The sequence below is a fragment of the Haemaphysalis longicornis genome, unplaced genomic scaffold (genome assembly GCF_048455015.1).
Source record: "Haemaphysalis longicornis isolate Haplotype H1 unplaced genomic scaffold, Haemaphysalis longicornis Haplotype H1 scaffold_5, whole genome shotgun sequence".
NCBI lineage: Eukaryota > Metazoa > Arthropoda > Arachnida > Ixodida > Ixodidae > Haemaphysalis > Haemaphysalis longicornis.
The window spans coordinates 109,941,030-109,961,543 of NW_027526385.1; the positions used below are offsets into that span (position 1 = coordinate 109,941,030).

Here is a 20,514-nt window from a genome sequence, read left to right on the forward strand (position 1 = left end):
AGAACCACCTAACGATATTTGGTGAATGCAACCCCCCCCCCCCCCCCCTTCAGAAACACAAGGACCTCATTCCTTACACATCCGAAAAGACATTTGAGTAACCTCAATACGGGAAGACACACAACTAGTTCAAAAGACACCACGTGCCACAGAACAATACCTAAACGCATCTTCATTCCAGCTTCATCCAGTGCACACCGTCTGCGTAACCACAGCAGATGGACTATGAGAATCCGTACTACCCCCTCGGAAGCTGCTTCGGAAAATTTGCGGCGAATCTGCTCGCTTCATTGAAAATGTCGACGAAAGACGATAGTCGTCTGGCACCCCTGCCAAGTAAATGCCTCCTTTCTCTTTCCCGCTCACCTCTTATGCTGTTCCTCTCCTGTCTAGCTCCACCCAAGGTAAACAGGCTAGCACTTTGCTCAAGTCAATTTAAATTTACCGCGTTCCACTACTCCACACCGAATGCCTCGATGCCAGCGCTGCCGCGCGGCGGACGCTCGTGAATGGAGGGAATCCTACTCCAGGTACATTTCAAGCGGAACGTGAAAACTATCTAGTGGAACCCTTCGTTAGTGTTGCCGTTTGATTTCTTAAAATGCCGCTAGGGAAATCGCAGGCGACCACTTTTGTATTTTTCTGAGCGCATTTTTATTAAATCAACCATCCGTGCATTTTTAATAAAAATAACGCTGCGAATACCACTTTTGTATTGAGGTATTGCAACGATAAGCGTAATATTTCGTTTTGGCTCCACAATGTTGACAAGTGTGGACATTGCCGCCGGAGTTAGGCGTGTAGATTTGGCGGTGGGTATATAACCCTCCGTAGATGTCTGGCCTACTGGATGAAAAACACCTTGTGGGAAAGCCAGCTAACAAAGACGGAACCTATACCAATCCCTTTAAGTCGGCTTCACCTTTAAGTCGGACACAGTATGGGGGTACAAGAAGCTCGGTTGTGTCCCGCTAAGTTTTGCTCAGTTAGCACAACACGCTGGGTAACCCGTTCACGTACGGTGAGAACTTATGCAGCAGATACTGCACTATTAGGGACAACTGGGGGAACTTGCCAAGGCTGTTAAGTAGATGGGGCTCAGTCAAACCTCGGCGGGCCGAATGGTACTGGCAAAGCTGGGCTGGCAAGAGGCCGACCACAAGAAAATGACACCTTTACCCAAGGTTTGGGCTCAGAAAATCGAGAGCAAACCCCTGCCCAGAAACATGAGACCGGGTCGCAACTACGGGCGCAGAGAGGCGAGGGTCTAGGCACTCATCGAAACGTTAAGACAAGTGGAAGAACAAGATAGGACGGGGATCACCCTCTACACGGACGCCTCTCTACCCAAGTTTTCGACACGAGCCGCGATATCGGTCACGACGCAAGACGCTCTGGTGACGTGCGCATCTGACAAAACGGCATTCCCGGAAGAAGCGGAAGAGGCGGCAATAGCTTTGGCGCTCACGCTGCCTAACGCGAGCAAAATAATCACGGACTCGCAAAAAGCGTATGCCAACTATAGAAAAGGGCAGGTGTCTCTGATGGCACTCAGAATACTAGAGGGAGGAATGCGCCGCACGCCCGAGCAGAAAGTCGAACTTATATGGACACCGGCTCATTCAGGGCTGGAAGGCAACGAACTCGCCCACCAGCTTGCCCGAGAACTTGAACACCGGGCAGACGAGCACGAACCGCACGCCATAACGACTTACAAGGACATCACCAGCCACTACTGGGAAGGCAGAAGGCGGTACCCTCACCCGCATAAATCGCTCAGCACAGCGCACCAAACGATCTATAGGCAAATTCAAGCAGGATCCTTTCCGCACCCCTATCTCCAAAGCAGATTGTACCCCGAGATATACGAGAACGAGTGTAGCTTCTGTGGGCAATTGGGCACGCTCCGGCACGTAATCGGAGAGTGCGATTTCACCGAGACAATCCCCCCAACCCTTACCCAACCCTTCCCACACGCCTTAACGAGCGATGGGAGACTTTGCTAACCAGCCCCGCCTAGGAAGACCAGCTCGTCCTGATCTCCAGGGGCCAGGCAGCCGCGAAGCATATGGGTCCCGTGAAGAGGGAACCGCCCCATCCGGCACGTAGTCGCCGCAATTTTGTGCGGCTAAATAAAGTTGCTCTCTCTCTCTCTCTCTCCACTGTACCACTCAATGGGTTAGTCCACCAGCGCAGAACATACGCACTACCAGTGCTCTTCGTTGGTATGTCGCTGGCACTCGGTGGGGTACTGGTGGCCAAAGCAGATGACAGATAACCTGCCGCATTCACAACCACTGTTGGGCAAATGATGAGCACTCCATCTTGTCGCAAGGAGTCAGCAGGGGATCGTGGTTCGTGTCGAAGCTTACCGGCGTACGTTACCACAAACTCATCGGGCGTATCACAATACATGAGGCAGTCCTTACAGCGTCATCTACTAAAGTGTGACATCTACATTAATAAATAAGGGTAAGATTGAAAAACGCAGAGAGATAGCGCGCAACACGCACTGATGTATACGAATCGGCAAGATTTAAAGTAACGTGGCCGCTGAGTGCGCAGAAGGCTTCCTCAATCCCGGGTCTCCCAGTTAGACTCTAGCGGACATGATTTGGTAATACGGTTGAAATGTATTACGCACGGACTCGTTATCAAGGTATTCTGGAAGCCGCAAGGGCTTCATGCACTCTTCATCGGGTTTCGAGCCAATAACCAATCAATCGCATTCTTTAAAGACATGCCTTTTGTACTCAAAAGGTTAACTTTGGTTGCAGTGGAGCAGGCAGTCACAACTGAAACGTGGTATTTGGAATAGTTCGATAGAACGTATGTTGTAAAATGCAAGCACGCCTTTGTAGCTATCATTGTAATCCGCGGCCCAGTTTGGCCGTCCAACGAGGTCTGCGTGGAGAAAAAAAAAACAGTCCAAAACGAGCTTACCGGCGGACAGACGAGGCGAGACGGTAGGCTAATAATTAATACCGGCGGGAGAGTGAAAAGTACCTCGTCCATAGGCCAACTGATCTGTGTTATCGGAGAGTGTCAAAAAAGCGAAAATTTCAAACACCTTGTTGATTACTGCAGCATCACGGTTCGATGGCTCTACAAGACTAAATGTACACCTAGTAAGTGCGTTGTGGTCTTAAAACTCCAAAAGCATGTTAAAACTTGTATTAAACGGACACTGATTTGATTTGCAAACATTGTGCGATTACTTGGGCAAATTGAAGTTTGGGGTCATTCTGCGTGCGTTTACGCGAATTTATTTAGTAGAAAAATTCGAAAGTGCTATCCTCCTCTCTGCATCCACCTAGAAGAATTACTATGACGTTTCGTATGACGCTTGCTCTTGGAAGGTTGGCTTGACTCCGCTTTTTGCGCGGCTTGCCGACCCTTGTACAAGGTTTGTCGACCGGCCGCCTGCCCGGCGGGTCGTCGCGATTCGTTCGCTGAGAAGCCACAAGATTTGTGCCCGAAAGAATGTGGCTTTCGTTTGTTAGTCTGTAGACTGTATCAAACTTACCAAAGCCGGAAGTATTTATTGTAAAGTTTAAAACGAGCGATCGGAAACACTTATTGCGCTGGGTGAACCACCAAAGCGCTCAGCGCCCGACCTTGCATTTGCGATCGTATTTCCCGCAAAAGAACGCAGTCGCTATTGATAAGATACTCGTGGGAATTTGGGGGACGCATAGAGCACAAGCGTTAGTCAAGAAATACCCCTCTAGGCTGCTCAAAATGCTCAAAGTAGTAAAAATAAGTAGTCTGTACGACATACACTTCATATACGGAAACCGAGAACGCTCGGTGTTTGCGTGTGCGCAGGCCTGTAATACCTCCCTTGTCGCAAAGCTGGTTTATGTGCTGCAGGTACTTCATTGGGCGCGTTGTAAAGTACAAGCTCTACATAAAGTATTTGCGACTTTTGTGTGGGGTTCTTCATGGGAACCTATCCGCCTGGTTATTTTATTTCTGCAATTGGTGTCTGGTGGTGTTATGCTAAAGCATTTGTTTATACACCAACTAGTGTCTTAATTTTGTTCTATAAATTTGCGCATCATCCTATTCCACGAAAAGTTATACAACCGAGAATACATTTCCATTTACTTCTTCTGCTTCTCTCCACGGTTGAAATTAGCACCCCGCCGCGATGGGGCAGTTTAAAGGAAATTGTCTACACTTTTCACTTCTTACTGGGATGTTTTCCCTGCAATATATGTTTAGCCGTTCAAGGAAGGCATTGAGGAACACTGCAATAGAGGATCTGTTCTCGGTACCGGTTTATGGCCAACCCTACATAGGTCACTATCCCACCAGGGATTTAAAGGGTGTCATGCGCTTGTGTCTTCCGTCAAATAAAAAAGCGTTTTTTAAGCTCCATAGATCAACGCTGCCAGTGTAAACATGATTCCACGAAAAAGGAATGCCTATTTTTTGATCAGACAATTACCGCATATGTAATCCACCTGAAGCCATTGCTTTGTTTTGTGCCGGGATGCGGTGTTTGTTTAGGTTATTTTGTAACAAACTGTTAAAACTGACATGGACTGTACGCCTTGTACATTTATGCTCATGCTTTTTAGTGATACTAATTGAGTGCCTTATTATATATTTGTTGATGAGATAGTTTTGCTTCTTTGCCCAAGGTAACGGGTTCGATTTCCGGCCTCGGCGGCCTCTTTTTTTGATGCAGGCGAAAAGCGAAGACGCCCGTGTGTGCGAGATTTCGGCGCATGTTAATGATTCCCAGGTGGTCAAAATCAATCCGGAGCCCTCCACTACGGCACGCCTCATCGCATGTGTAGCGTCGGCGCGTCAATCCAATAATCAATCAAATAAATAGTTTTGCTTTTAAAGGTGCCGCATGACTGACCAGCATGCAGAACGTCCTCATCCAACGAAGTTCATATTTTGGTAGCAGGCTGCATTGGTGCGGAGTACTTATGCGGTGCAAAGTGGCCCACCCTGCAGAGTGGCTCTATCTCGTGGACGCTTGTGTCTTCACTCCGGAGCTTTGAAGGGTGCCTAATGTTAGCTGCAGTGATGGGTTTCTTTTTGGATGACTGCTAACTTTTGTATTGTTTAATAATTGCGCGTTTTTTAGGCAGTGCAGATAACCGAGCTTAAAGCACTCGATGTAGAGCGTTGCAATGGTGAAATCCGCCCTAGGACATGTTTTTATTTCATTTCATTTCATTTGTTTGCACATTAAAGCACGATGCATTTTATAAGGGGGGTTTGCACCAAGGTATAAGAATACATACAGTGAAAACAACAACAACAACAACAACAACTGCAAAAAAGAACACAATGGAAATACACATCAGCTAGGAATAGCAAATGTATTCCAAACATGATGAACTTGGGAGAATAAAAAGAAAAGAAGCAACGCCGGAATTTGCTCAATCGATTCCGAAGAAGTATCACGTAAAGGCTGATAGGTTAGTAGTTTCAAGCTTTCTGCGAAATTTTGTGTGGTTAGTGCACGAAGCTATTTAATTGGGTAGGAAATTCTAAATTGCAATCGCGTGAGGAAAGAAAACTATTTACTGATGATGTGCGGCACTTGATTCTTTTGATCGGCTGGCTGTGATTCATACGGTCAGGAGCTCTTTGAGGGTGCGTTAATAAAGCATGTCTTGATAGTGACGAGTAGTAAAAGGTGTGTAGGAGGCGCAAAGGAGCGATAATGCGGGGCGTAGGGAGGGTGAGGAGTTTGATGGGTGGTTTGAGTGACGTCACAGGGACTATGTCCCAGTACTGTGATGTTATAAAACGGTGGCATGGTTTCGTACCGATTTTAAATCGTGGGAAACATATGATTGCGAATGGTTGCAAATTAATGGCGCATATTCTGGCTACGGTCGAACGAACGTTAGATATGCTAGTTTTTTATTATCGGTGGATGCGGATTTAAGATTGCGGCGGAGGTAGCCTAGCGTGCTTGAAGCGTCTGAGCAGATGAATTCGGTATGGGACAGTCATGACAACGATGGCGTCAGATGAACATTTATGTATTTGTACGTGGTGGCAGGGGTAACTGGTACGGGTAACTGGTACATGGGTTCAAGAATAGTGCGTTTGACATGGCTTTGCATTTTTTGAGGTTTATTGGCATCAGAGAAAATTTCGCACCATGTAGAAATTGCGTTGAGATCGTATTGCAAGGAGGCATTGTCGGATGGAGAGCGGATGGGGTTTTAGATGACGCAGTTGTCAGCGAATAATTGTAATTTTGTTGTAATATAGGTCGGTAAATTGTTTATGTAGATGAGGAACAACAATGGTGATAGGCTTGCGCCTTGCGGGACTCCCGAGGTTACACTGGTGAGAGATGAGCGTTGGTTTTTAGCAGTAGTATATTGCATGTGGCCCTGTAAAAGGGTTTACTCCTGCGTAGTATATTAATGGGAATTATAAGATAAGAGAGCTTAAGCAGGAGAAGATTATGGGGAACAAAGGTCAAACGCTTTGAGAGAGAGAGAGAGAGAGAGAGAGAGAGAGAGAGAGAGAGAGAGAGAGAGAGAGAGAGAGAGAGAGAGAGAGAGAGAGAGAGAGAGAGAGAGAGAGAGAGAGAGAGAGAGAGAACTTTATTCTGGAACCGTTGGGTCAACGACGAGTGGTGACCAGAGCTTTAAAACATCCTGAAATATTGAGTTCACTTGAAGGTTGTCTTCCATGTCGTAAAAAATATCAAATGTAAATTCTGCTAACTACGTTTCGCAAGCAAGCGACTATCGAAAACCGTGTTGATGTGAAAAAAAGAAGTTCATTATTTCCAGGTAATGCATGAGGACCGATACTACTATATGCTCGAGCAACTTACTTGTGAAGCGAAACTTGTAAGCGAAATGGGACGATAGGTAGTGGGGTTTGCACGACTTTAAAAAGTGGCACAACCAGCGTGAACCTTCGATCATCGGGCATGATTTTAGATTTTAAGGACCGTGAAAACATCAGCACAAATATTTGACTGCATAGCAAAAAAGTATTTTTGATTAATTGATTGATTGATTGATTGTTGGGTTTAACGCGCCGACGCAACGCAGGCGATGAGGCACGCCGTTTGGGAGGGCTCCGGATTAATTTTGACCACCTGGGGTCTTCAACATGCGCTGAAATCTCGTACACACGGACGTTTTTGCATTTCGCCTCCATCAGGAAAGCGGCCGCCGCGGACAGAAATCGAAACCGCGTTCGCTTGCTCAGCAGCCCAACGCCTTAGCCACTGAGCCACCGCGGCGGGAGAAATAGTATTTTTCAGTCAATTAATGTTAATTTGATCACAGCCGGCAGAAGACGACAACTTAAGTTCTTTGATAAGATTAAAAATCCAATCATGGCTGACGTGATTAGCGGCCATCATGCTCACGCAAGTGTTTGAGGTGGAGGGGAGGGGGTGGCAGAAATAGCAGATTTACTAGGTGAAAAAACGGAACAAAAAAGTCACTTAAGGCATCTGCACACAAATCGCAATTTATTGTCTCGTTGCCTTAATCTATAAGTTCTATTAGATTAGAGCCTCGCGTACTGCTAATCATGCACCAAAAATTGTTTGGGTTGGAGCGAAGAATATTTAACAGGACTGTAGAGAAGAATTTTGCTTTAGCTCCCGAGTGTACTGTATATATTAACTGGTACCTGTGCCAGGCCTCAGAATGATTAGTTCCGCTTGCTCGTTTGTCGGAACGTTTTGTTCTGTTTAGGAAGGATTTCAAATGTTCATTAAACCAAGGGTTGTTCGAATCAGTCTCCCAGTTCGCAAATCAATTTCCCAGTTTGCGTTGAAAGAGGGGTTTATGTATGAATTTTGAAAGTCTTTAAAGAATGCTCTAGCTGCCGCTTAAAAGCCTTAACATTAGCTTTCCTCTACTCCAAGATCAACTTTTTCGGTGGTGACCTTTTATGTAGCGGCCGGGAAATGCGAATACAGAGAAGAATATGGTCGCTCAAGCTTCCAAGACCCGTAACGCTTTGAACATTATCAGGGCAGGAATTACCTCCTGGGGACGGTATCATTAGATTAAGTTCGAATACCAAAATTAAGTTCGTAAAATTTTTTGATCCACTATGCGCCAAACTGTGGGTCGTTGTCAGCAGGTGTCATAAAAATTCCGGGAAGTTGAAACCTCCAAACAGAAAAATAGGTGCATTTCGACGCTTTCCTTTAACACGAGCAAGTGAAGAACGGAGCCAGGTACAGAAAGACGAGGGTGATCCGGTGGGCGGTAACAGATGCTAAAAACGGACTCGACGTTGTTTGGTGTTGTACACGAGCAATTGTTAGTTACAGTTCATTGTCATGGAAGATGAGTGAATAAAAGAAAGCATTTTTTATGGTGATTAGAACGCTGCCACCACTTCCATTGCTGCGGTCAGGACGATAGAGCGCCAAATTGAGATTGCCAGGAAATATTTCGCTATCATTTATGTCCTTGTGCACCAAGTTGTTGTAATTGTGGATTTTTATGGAATATTTCTATAGCGCATCCTCAATTTTGGGCTACAACCTTCATTGCACCCCGGGCGAATTGGCAGACTGCGTGCAGACTGACATTAACGCGCTGGCGAGTTTTAGTTGGCGTGGTGTTGACATATGCACCGACTGCATGCGCGAACAGGGTAGAATCAGACGACTGCCAGCATGGTGCGATGACGCCTCTTACGACACAGGGAAACCAAGAAAAGCTCCGTAGGTCGGGGCAAAGCGCGTCGCATTCGAACGTCTGCTATGACGCGGAGGCCATTCTGCCACTGCGTACGCCTCGGTAGAGAACGTTACGATTCTAACCTGTGTTTTCAGGCTTATCTGACACACTCTACAGCTAGCAGGATGGCAAAAGCGTGGAATGCCGATTCGTGAGATATCGAGAATGCCCAGACAACCATAATGTGGGACGCCCAGCCCATTGTTGCACGGAACCAAAACCGAAACTAGTTTGAACAACTCTAACCTTGGACGTCGTCCATTCACCTAGCAAGACGAAAACACGTCATGGATGTAGTTGTTGCGGTGGCAGCAAATTTTGCATTGCATTTTTTACTTTCAGGCTTTATAAATTAACCATTGAATAATCGACTAGATAAACGATGGAAGGTGTGTTTACATCAGTCAGTGTACGCAATACCAATGAAAAAGTAGTTTGACAAATTAACTTCAGTATTCTTTGACACCTACGTGAGTACCTAATGTGAGCATGCCATTTATAGAAGTAGCAACTACGTAAGGACCTAAGTATGGTTCTGCTCAATGCCCTTTATGCTTGGTGCCACGATTAGCAGTTATGTGCCGTGCCGGCCTGATGTTAAGCGCAACGTTATCATTTGATATCCACCGTCGTCAGTCGGTACGCGAAGCGTTCGGTACTGCATGTTTACTTTGCATTGAAAAACGTAAGGTCCATCCTGTCGCATTTGTTGGCCCCTTGTTATTATTTTTACGCTTTCTTCTATTTTGAACCGCTATGGTTACGCAGCGTTAAGCCTATATATATATATATATATATATATATATATATATATATATATATATATATATATATATATATATATATATATATATATATATATATATATATATATATAAGGTTAGTAGAGACAGAGACAAACAAGAAAGACGTAGAAAATAAAAATAAGTTTACTGACGTTTCAGGGACAGGACTCCCTTTCTTCAGAGTGAAGAAAGGGAGTCCTCTGAAGAAAGGGAGTACTCTGAAGAAAGGGAGTCCTCTCCCTGAAACGTCAGTAAACTTATTTTTATTTTCTACGTCTTTCTCGTTTGTCTCTGTCTCTACTAACCTTATTTTTTTCGCGCTCTGTGTGAGTTTTTATATTTTCAGTCTATATATACAAGGACATGAGCTGTCCTTGCCCGTCTCGTCCTGCGTCCGAGAATTTTCGGGCTTGAAGTTGCTGATCATGCAGTACCAATTAGCTAGCTCAAACCCATTCTTTGATAAAGTACGACATTCGCGAAAGTATGGTTCCCATTAAACCTGCAGCCGTCCATGCCCCGCCTTATTAAAAAAAAGTACTTTTATTTAATCATGCAAACGCCAAACCCATCAATAACTACATGTTTGATTTATTTGTGCCCGTGGCGCGTCCAAGACGAACGGCAGTAAACTAACTTCAAAGCTATATCGACGCTATCAATGCTCGCCGACAGAAGTTATATTTACTAAGTTTTTTTTTTGCATACGCTCGAGACGAATCTCGCTTCGAGGACATATAGCCGTGCCAGCGTATTGCGAGAGTTCCAATTTGCATTTCCTTCAAACTGCGCGACCTGGTTGAATGTTTTAGCGGACGTAAAGATGCGCGATGCGCGGCAAACACGCTGCGAGAGGCGGTATTTACATTGGAGGCAAAAAAAAAAAAATATATGGTACAAATACAAAAATGATATAACGCGGAATTGTTTGCTGGAGTATTGCGCGAACCATTTCTGTCTGCGGGTCATCTGAGATTATGCCTGACAACGCCGGTCATTAGTAATAGCTTAAGTGAAAACGAATAGGCTAATTTTAACCGTTATAAAATTAGCGCAATACTTTTTCTTTGTGCCAATACACGTTCTGCGACAACAATTAATAGCGTGTGAAAGTTTCAGTTAGACTTCGCCGTAGTTTCATTTGTACAAACCAGAAAACAAAACCCGCCCATTTGCCGTCTGCATTTTAGGCGATTTAGGCATGCATGTTTGCGGAACCAACAAACGTCAAGCGCTTTTCTCATCTATTACTTTCTTCTAAATTTTTGAATTCCACACCACTTCAATATTAGTCCGAATAAAATCTGCCGAGCACGATGTTTGTCGCTGTTTATTATTATTATTTTTGAATCCCTGTATAGTTCGTCAGAGATTCTTAGTAGACTTACCTGATGATCACTTTTTTTTGTTGGCCCTAATGAGTAAAAAATGACCGGGCCATCTCGGCCACTAACACGAAACCTGGGGAGGGGCGAAGCATGCACTGTATACATGTATTCAAAGATTGTAAGTCTCTCTTAGCACACAGCGCCAGACATCCCAATTATGAAGACGGTGGAAAAGGGAAATTGGAAACGTAGAACTTCAAATTTTTAGACTAAAGCGACTACGGCGTGGAATAGGTGTAAGCAAGGAAGCGCGAACGAAAAGCGAGTGTCCCGGTGTGTTGTTCTGCGACGTGTTTTTCCCACGTACATGAAACATTTCTAGCGCGAGGCGTTGGGAAACGAGTGTCCTGGTGTTTTAGTACCGCGACCACATGAGAATATGACGACGAAGGACGACGACAACATGAGCCGCCGACAGCCCGAGCCGCCAAGTTAAATCAACTTTATCAACAGTGATTTTTAGCCTTGGCTGCTATCAATGAGACAGGTCGGCCAGAAAACAAACAAGCGGAGGCGATGAATGCGCCGCGTCACGTTGCAACGGCCTGAAGCGCATCCACCGCGTCTACGGCCACTGTTGGCGAACAAACGACAGCAGTATTGCCGGTATGGCGGGGTTCGAAACAGCAATCTGACATTCATACAAAGAAAATGTGATCACTGCAGCGCCCCTTATGAGAAGTGGCAGAACAAAATAGCTTGGTTGCCGTTTTCCACCACACGTCGCCCCAGGATGAACCGGTCACGTGATTAAAGCACTGGGAAGGCTGGCGATTGGGGGAGAGTGGCCGGAGTAGAGGGAGAGGGCTTGGTTGGCCGGTCCGGGCTGATGCGTTTGGCATTGTAAAAATACAGGAGGCGATGCGTGGAACACATATAATATTCTAATAAGCATAAAATGACAGTGCCAAGTGCAACTATCGTGAGGTGATGGGGGAAGTTAGCGCGACGGCAAAGAACGGTGCCTGATTTTTAAAACGAAGGTTCCTGGGTCATTCAACGCCAAACGTACCAGAGAGTTTGCTCGACCATCTCCGATTACACTACGAAAATTTGTGGCTGACCACTTCCTGACACTATTAATTCTCCTAGCCGATTGTTGGCGGTAAAAACTTTTCTGTCCTTTAGACCCATTTGAAAACCTCGGTGGTTGCGAAAACCTACGTTGGGAAAAAAAATCGCAAAAGTAAATTAATATGCGGAGCGCATTGAAATAATTCCAGGTGATAGAAGAAGAAGCACGCGTCCTTGCTATACTGTATTTACAGTTTCTATTGTGTTTTTCAAAGCGGGATTTGCGGGGAAGCAAAGTGGCGTTTCTGAGCAATTTTACACATTTTTTGCAGCTATTGAAACTTTTGTAGAAACAATGCAGCTGCATACTTTGTTTATATTGTTTACGGTAAGTGCGGAAGAAAAATACGGGATCATGGAAGCGGGCAGTTTCGGCGCGATAAAGAGAGGAACTTCGAAAAATTTGCGATATTGTCCATGTTCAGACGCTCATCGCGCTGTGTGGCGGTCTATGTAAAAATACTGGCTTAATCTAATTCGAAAGGGTGCACAAAGGGGATTAATTTCAGAAAGTTTAATCAGAGTACGTTGTGTTTTCAGCGAGAAAATAATTTTTATATTCCCTGCCTAGACGGGGGCCATAAGTCCGCTTCACTGCAACTACGCTTCTTGCACATCAACGGAGACATGGGACGTCAGCGTAGGTCCCGCGTGTTATGAGGTTTCACACGGCTAGCTGCTCTAAATGAGGGCGGCTGGCTGGTTCTGGATTTCGGAAGGGCGTCGTCGGCAGATGATTAGTTGTTGGAGCTCTTAAATATATTCCGCAACGCTGCGTTCATGGACGGGATACAGATGTAGCAGGAGATCGGCTGCTGGTCCGGTGTTGATGCTTTTAAGAGTATGCAGTTTTCATTGTGGTTGCCGTCGTGTATGCAAAATGGACGAAAAAGACTGCATCTGCAGCTGCTGTTCGACGTGTCCCGGCAAAGACCCCCTGCTGACATTTTCGTAGAGCGCTCCAGAAATGGACAAAGTTGAGGATTTACATGTTTAAAACTGGGTCGCAGGTGTTCGCTGCATACTAGCGAAAATAGTTTTAAATTCTTACATATTTTTGAAACAGTTTTTAGACACTGTAGAAGATCTCAAGTTGACCACTTAATAAGGAAACCGCAAGCAAAGTTCCTGCGGAAGATAAAAACCAGACGAAAAATGAGTGGAAGATTGTTGTTTTAGACCTCGCCGAGCATTACCATTTCCTCGAGCAAGACGCTCCACAATCGTACCACTGGGCACATATGCAAGCCACAATACACCCATTAATTGCGTACCATCGTTCAAAATTCTCGGGACCACTGTGTTTTAACAATGCTAGCCGTCATTTAGGGCTGTCTTGACGACACGACAGCGGCCGTGGCTAGATTTCAAGCTAAGGAATTAAAATTTCGTAAAGAAGAATTCCCTGTTGTCCGAAAAATTCGCTATTTTTCCAATGGGGCAACATCACAGTACAAGAACAATTTTAATTGTCTAAATTTGTGCTGCTATGAAAATGAGTCAAGTTAGTGTCTGAGTGGAACTTTCTTTCAGCGTCACATGGAAAGAGCGCTTCCGACGGGCTGGGCGGCACCGCTGAGCCATTGGCAGCCAGGACCAGCCTTCAGATACCTTACCAGAAACAAATATTTATACACCATCAGTTTTTTACATGGGGGTAAAAGAACACTAAAGGTATATCCCGGCTCTGGGTGCCAGGATAAATGGTTGAGCATAAAAGCTCTCAAGAAGGTTTGAGTTGAGAATTTCTTTGATAAATACGCGCACCTTTCATTACTTTGTACCCTAACCGCTAACAACTGTCAATGCTGAGCTCATTTATTACTCCGCATTGAGACTTTCAAAGTAGCAAAAAATCCATGTTGACGACCACGATGAAAACTGCATACCCTTAAAATTATAAACACCGGACCAGCAGCCGATCTTCCGCTACATCAGTATCGCATCCATGAACGCAGCGTTGCGGAATTTATCCACTACCAGCCAGCTGCCCTCCTTTAGAGCAGCTAGCCGCGTGAGAACTCAAAACTGGCGGGACCTACGCTGACGCCCCACCTCTGCGTGGTGGGTGCTCAATATAAAAAATTATTTTGTCGCTCAAACAAAAAGTACTCCTACTAAACTTTCTGAATGAAATCCACTTTGTGCACCTTTTCGAACGAGCTTAAACAAGTATTTTTACATACACCGCCACGCAGCGCGATGAGCGCCTGAACATGGACAATTTCGCAAATCTTTCAAAATTCCTCTCTTTATTGCGCCGAAACTGTCCGCTTCCCGGGTCCCATATTTTTTTCAGCACTTACCGTAAACAATATAAACAAAGTATGTAGCTGCATCGCCTCTACAAGTAGAGTTTCAATAGCTGTAAAAAATGTGTAAGAATTGCTCAGAAACGCCACTTTGCTTCCTCGCAAAGCCGATTTTGAAACACACTAGCAACTGTCAATGCATTATAGCAAGGGCGCACGCTTTGTTTTCTATCACCTAGAATTATTTCACTGGGCCCCGTATATTATATCATTTTTGCGATTTTTTTTATCGCAAAGTAGGTTTTCGTCACCGGCGCGGTTTTCAAATGGCTGTAAAAGACGGAAAAAAACTTTCCCGCCAAAAATCGGCTGAAGAATAAATAGTGTGAGGAAGTGATCAAGCACGAATTTTTATAGTGTAATCGGAGATGGGCGAGCAGACTTTCTGGGACGCTTGGTGTGGAATATCCCTGCTAGCTTGACTGATTGCGCTCGATGTTGGGCCGAAACAGACTGCACGAAAGACTTATTCGTATAATGTGTTTCAAAAACGACCGTGACGATAAGCACAACAAGCGCCTCAAGAAAAGAATTGACACAGATTTCAGTAGGCGTGAGAGGCAGCAGAGTTGGGGTCGACCTAGCATCTTCCCCACACTATAGTGGGTCCCAGGAGAGAGGGAGCAGCCGGACCCGAGAAGCGCAATGCTGTGTTGGACGGCACTCACGCCGGGGACGCCGGGCAGTCAGTCGCCCGGGGGTTTTCTGTCCAAGCCGGGCGAGTTTGTGTCGGCCTAAACAGAGCTGCTACTAAAAACGCTCCCGGTGGTCGGAATAGAACCAGGATACCTCGCGTTAAGAAGCCGACGTCTATCCGATCGCGCCATTCCAACCTGGTCTAAGCAGTTTGGATTTTGGAGTTTCACTTTGACTCAACCTGCATAGAAGAAAGCTTCCAGTTTTAGCCATCTTTCTCGTAAAGAAAGGTTTTTTCATTTTTCTATTCTGCCGTCTATGGCACAAACGGAGGCTGCAGATTTCCATTTACCATTTAGGTAAAAAGTGGGGGACGTGTGTAAGCTGCACAAGGCAGACAAAAGTAAGATTCGAGAAATTTATTTTACTGCTCCTGCAACAGTCTTCTGATTGGTTGAATGTTAGTAATATCATTAACGTACAGTGAATTATATATGGGTGATACACGTCAGAAGTTTACAACTCGTTTCACAGCCGTGTTTCTGGAGCCTTAGTTTTCATCCTTTGACACTGCGAATAGCAGTTCCCGGTGTTTTAGTAAATTGTTTTAAAAATGTGGTTAGGTACACATACATCTGCAACATGTACGAATGAATTTTCATTTAACGATTTTTACTGCTGTTCTCTTCGGAATTCTGAGGCAGCGCTGCTGCCGTGCTGACTCGTCTCCATGTTCTCGGTACATATCCGCAAGCCACGCGTGTGGTTGTTTTTGCAGCGTGAGCTACACTCGTCGAGGTTGACCAGTTTCGCGGGGCTCCTGGAGAACTGTGCTGCGCATGCGCGAGGAGCAGTGACGTCACACGGCGCACAGAAGGTTGCTCGCTTCCCGGCGCCTCTCACGCGCCCAGCGTACCCACGCGCCCAGCGTCTTCTCCGACCTCCGTTACGCACGTGGCGGCCCGGTACACTTAATGATCCTGCGAGGGGTGGCCGTGTGGGGAACCGATGGCTCGTGCGTCGCAGCAACACCGGCGTGCGCCTGTGGAACCAACTTAGCTCCGGGGCTATTGGTGACGCTGCGCCGGAGCCGCTTGATAAATATACATGTGTCGCATAATGCGTATACCGTGTGTGTGTCATTGCAGCAGCAGTAAGCACGATAATCAAGCTAATCCTAGACAACCAGGAAATCTAAGAATAACCAGCTTAATTTTAGCTCCCGCTACGTATATCCTGGCATAGCGAAGCTAAGCTACTGGTAATTTTTTTCGAATTAGCTCGGTAATTTAGGGTGGAATCGTCTGCTTTCTGCTTAAGCTTCTCCTCTTGTTCCTGTTTTTGTACGCGTGTGGGTCCCACAGTGTCTTGTTGGGCACAATGGGAGAACACTTAGGTGAGTGCTCGTGAGTAGAACATGTGGCTGAAATCTCTGCTAAATCTCTTAGAGCATCGGCACGAAGAATAAATTCAGTTATGCACATTCCAAACAAACATTCATTTTAGCACCGCCTTTAGGAAGATCCGGGACAAAAACCTCACCTGTGTACAAGAATGTGTTGGTGTGTCCTCCAACAATAAGGTCCAGATCAGGACAATGCCTTGCCAGGTGCTGATCAACGTCGAAGCCAACGTGGCTGATAAGAATAAATGTGTTTATTCCTTGCTGCTTCAGTCGGTTTGTCTCCGTGTTGATGCTGTGAACCTCTGGCAGTATCTTGACGCCACCTAAGAGAGAATATGTAGTGTACGATGTAAGTTTTTGAATGAAGCAAAGTCATCTAATGGCACCCCCATAATGCCTTATGTGCGTTTAATATAATTAATTGGGAATTGGCCCGGTAAAGCTTGAATAATTATGGTTACGCTGGAAGCTTTCACTTTGTGTAATGCGGTCAGAAGAGGGAAGAAGGAGCATAACGTTCTATGTATAAAATATGCAAATAATGCTGGCAAATTTGTTTGAACTCGTCCCTGAAGCGCCCCAAAGGCATGGGTGTTTTTGAATGCGCCGGCTTCCAGAAAAAGTATGTGGCGTTTCGTATATCCATCCATGTCTGCGTAGGCATCTGAGCGGAAAGCCCGCATTGAAATTAGAAGAAAAATATACAACAGCAAAATACTTCGCTTATTTGAAGTTCGAATGCTTTCGTATGTTCGAGTTCAGAAAGCGAATCCCGTCTGAAGGGTCGTTCGGTATTCTATCGGTGAATCACCTTAGGGGCTCGGGCTGTTTGCATCTCATGTCGTCGTCGTCTCATGTCGTCGCAACAGCGTGTAATCACGGTACTAAAACACCAAGATGCTCATTTTCCAACGCCTCGCGTTGGAACGTTTAAGCTGCATGGGTAAAAACGAGTACTAAAAGAACACGCCGTAGCTCTCGTTTTTCGATCGCGCTTGCCTGCTTCCTTCTATTCCGCTCCTTACTCGCTTTAACTTTAAAATTTGCAGTTCTCCGTTTTGAATTTCACTCCTCCTCCGTCTTTGTAAATGGGATGTCGGGTATACCAGCGCGCCTCATGTGGCAAGAGAGAGACTTAAGAACTTTGAATACACTTATACACTGCATTGTTCGCCTCTCTACAGGTTTGGCGTTAGTGGAGATGGCGTGGTTGGTTTTACTAACGGCACATATAAGCAATGATGGTGGCTCGTGTATAATCGTTTGGTTTGGGTGACACACATAGGTCTGACGCCTCGATTACAATGTGCGCCATAGGGGGGGGGGGGGGGGGGTGTCATGTAGTAAACAGTACTTAGGTCTTTGTAACGGGCACCGAAATCTATGCCCACACTCGTTTCAGCACGCCGCTTCTGTTTAGTATAGAACGAAAACACCTGGAACAAGGCTCGAGAGCTTCGAGTGAGCGGCTGCGTTGCGGACTTGAATAGTAGTTTCGAAGGAAATAATTCATAATAAATATTGTTTTCTAAGTATTACAGGGCACTAGAAAGAGGCTTGTTGATCTTTTCTTTGATTTATATGTAAAAACAAGCTTTAGCACGAGCAAAAGCATGGTGCCTCAAACTGATCTGCAGTTTAGGCACTTATGTTAAAACAGTGGTGCCAAACCCTTATTTATATAAAGTGCAGCAATGAGGAATCCCTTTATATACCTATTATCAGCTGCTTAATAGTGGATGAGAAATCCTACAGAATGCGAAGTATTTATTTTCTTCAACAGTCAAAGTTGTCTAGTCCTAACACGGCAACTATATCAGTTTCAAACCTTTTTCCTTGTAAACAGGCACATAATCTTTTTTGTTTCAGAACTTCATGGCACGCTTTGAAGTTTTAGTGAAAGCAGGTAAAATGACCTTTCAACGTTGCCGAATTATCGCACCAGTATAAATTGAAAGTAGCAATACGCGTTTCGCTTCAGTGTCTGTTCGTTAAACCGATTCGTAATACAGTGGCATTATTATATGGCTGCCCCACAAAAAACGAAGGAGGCTCCCATTTACTACATCCAGCCTGTGATTGTTGCAAAGTACACAACGCTTCTGCCATCCATACGGCCGTGCGAGGAGCCGATTATTTAAGCCAAAGAGCACCCTTATAATGGAAGGTTGTGCAATTACTGCTGCGTAAACTTGTGCGTCATAAAAAAAAAAACACCTGTCCGTAGAGCTCACTGAGCATAAAAGTTTGTGTAATAATGTTCAGCAATACACTTACCGGGCTTGGCAATGGTCATTGTTTCGGTTGTGTCAACTCCCAACAGGGCTACTCTGTGTCCCTGTATTTTTAGCACTAGAGACTTCGGGAGGTTGATGCCCCTAAAAAGCGGTTCGCCGGAGGTATCTAGATTGGTTCCCAGCACAGGGACACCTGCTTTGTACATGGCACGCAGGAAAGGCACCAGTCCCGCGGGTCCATCGTCAAATTCGTGATTTCCGAGGCACTGCAATTACGGTCGGCTTGTATGGACAAAACCAGCATTTAAAACCGCGGTCATTCACGCGATGCATGTTTAGTGAGACAAAAATAACAATTTTTACCACAGAATAAAATTTATGCCTCATTAAAACACAACATAGAAGATTTTGCAGTCATACGCTTCAATCAGGAAAAAAAAGTGCCCACCTAAATACATGTTTAGTTGGTATCTATAGCCTGACGCGGTTACTAATCAACCAGTAGAAGCGTAAATTACCTAAAAAAGCAGTCGTAGTTTTCTGCAAGCCTGGTTTTTGTACAGGGAAGTCCCCTGACAGGCCTTCTCATGTAATTATAAGTTTGTGTTCGTCATAACTTAGATGTAACCATCATTTATCCCCCTTTGCCTGCTTGATGTGCTTCCACGTAACGTTTGTTTGTGTAGTTTGTGTGAGCTCTATGCATTAATGAAATAAAAGTCCTTTCTGAATGGTTTTGATTCCCCATTGGCCAGCAGTGGTGGCTTGGATTGAATTCCCAGAACGGGTAAATTGGCGAAACAATTTTTTTGTATACTCACTAATGCTGACCCAGACTATGCGCTTACAAGCATGGAAGGAAGAGACGGGGGGTGGTGCGGTAAGAGGAAACAGTTCGTGCTTGCTCACTAACGAGAAAGAAGGTGCTTGTGCTAACATATAGGGCGAGGAATGGAAAATGGTTATTAGTAAAGGGTCGCCTCGTGGGTTTATGAAACCACGCAGTTTTACTTCGTACTACCAATGTAACGGGCATGAGTAGGGCGACAAGCTGGATTCTCGCTTTCATGTCCCACGAACTATTCGAAAGTGTGAAGTTCGCTATTCAAGAAAAATCGTTAGTTAAGAGTAGTTGTTACAAACTCGCAACTACTTCCGCTAACAATGCCATTCAGCTGCGTGATCTTCTTTGTGCTGAATCATTCAGAAAACCTTAGAGCTTCGTACGTCCAAGCGTGGTGGTGATTGTAAGAGGACAAGATAGGCCAGCAACCGCCAAGCGCACCAAAATGCCAGCCCTTTTTTGCATCCGTAGAAATAGAACTTGGAAGGCTCAAGGAACTATCACAGCTTTGGCAGGATTACATGGTGCGTATAATTTGTGGGAGCATACCTGCAATGGGGTATTAGATAACGGTTGAGAACCAAGAGTGTATGCTTCAATTTCACAATATTCCGTATTTGGCGTTAGTTTTATTTGGCGTCAGTTTTATTCTGCCAGTTTTATTTGGGAACGGCATTCTTTAAAACTGCAGGATATGCGCTTCTTTTCCCGCCAGATCAAACAAGAAAAAAAAAAACACTTATGTAATAGACTACAATCCACACGTAAAAATGTGTGCGACTTCCTCAAATGGTATTTCATTGTTAATGTTAACTGCGTAAAATTAGATTTTATTAGTGGTTAAAATTTATTTATGTATTTATGAAATTTATTAAGCATTGATTTTGATTTCCAAAATGGTTTAGACTGCGTTCTGTGTGCTGTATTCCTGTGATTCCTCTGCTGTATTCCTGTATCCCCGGATTCCTGTGACCAGAAATACGTGGACGTGCGGGGTGATGCGGGATGACCGGCTCCTTGAGAACGCATATCAATGCATATATGTGGGGTAAATTGGTTGGAACTGTGAAACCTGGTTGAGTAGCGCGGCAAAGACGGGACAATAAAGAAGATACCACACAG

At 45.0% G+C, this 20,514-nt stretch overlaps 1 protein-coding gene across 2 annotated transcripts in view; it reads right to left on the reverse strand.

Moving 5' to 3' along the window:
- Positions 1-20,514, reverse strand: part of LOC144138682 (protein 5NUC-like) — a 47,411-nt gene that overhangs the window by 15,688 nt on the left and 11,209 nt on the right. For both annotated transcript variants that reach the window (XM_077671083.1, XM_077671082.1), the window contains exons 3-4: positions 18,589-18,814; positions 16,449-16,634 (exon numbers count right to left, since the gene is read on the reverse strand). In XM_077671083.1, the coding sequence (XP_077527209.1) occupies positions 16,449-16,634; positions 18,589-18,814 (412 nt within the window). The remainder of the gene's footprint in view (positions 1-16,448; positions 16,635-18,588; positions 18,815-20,514) is intronic.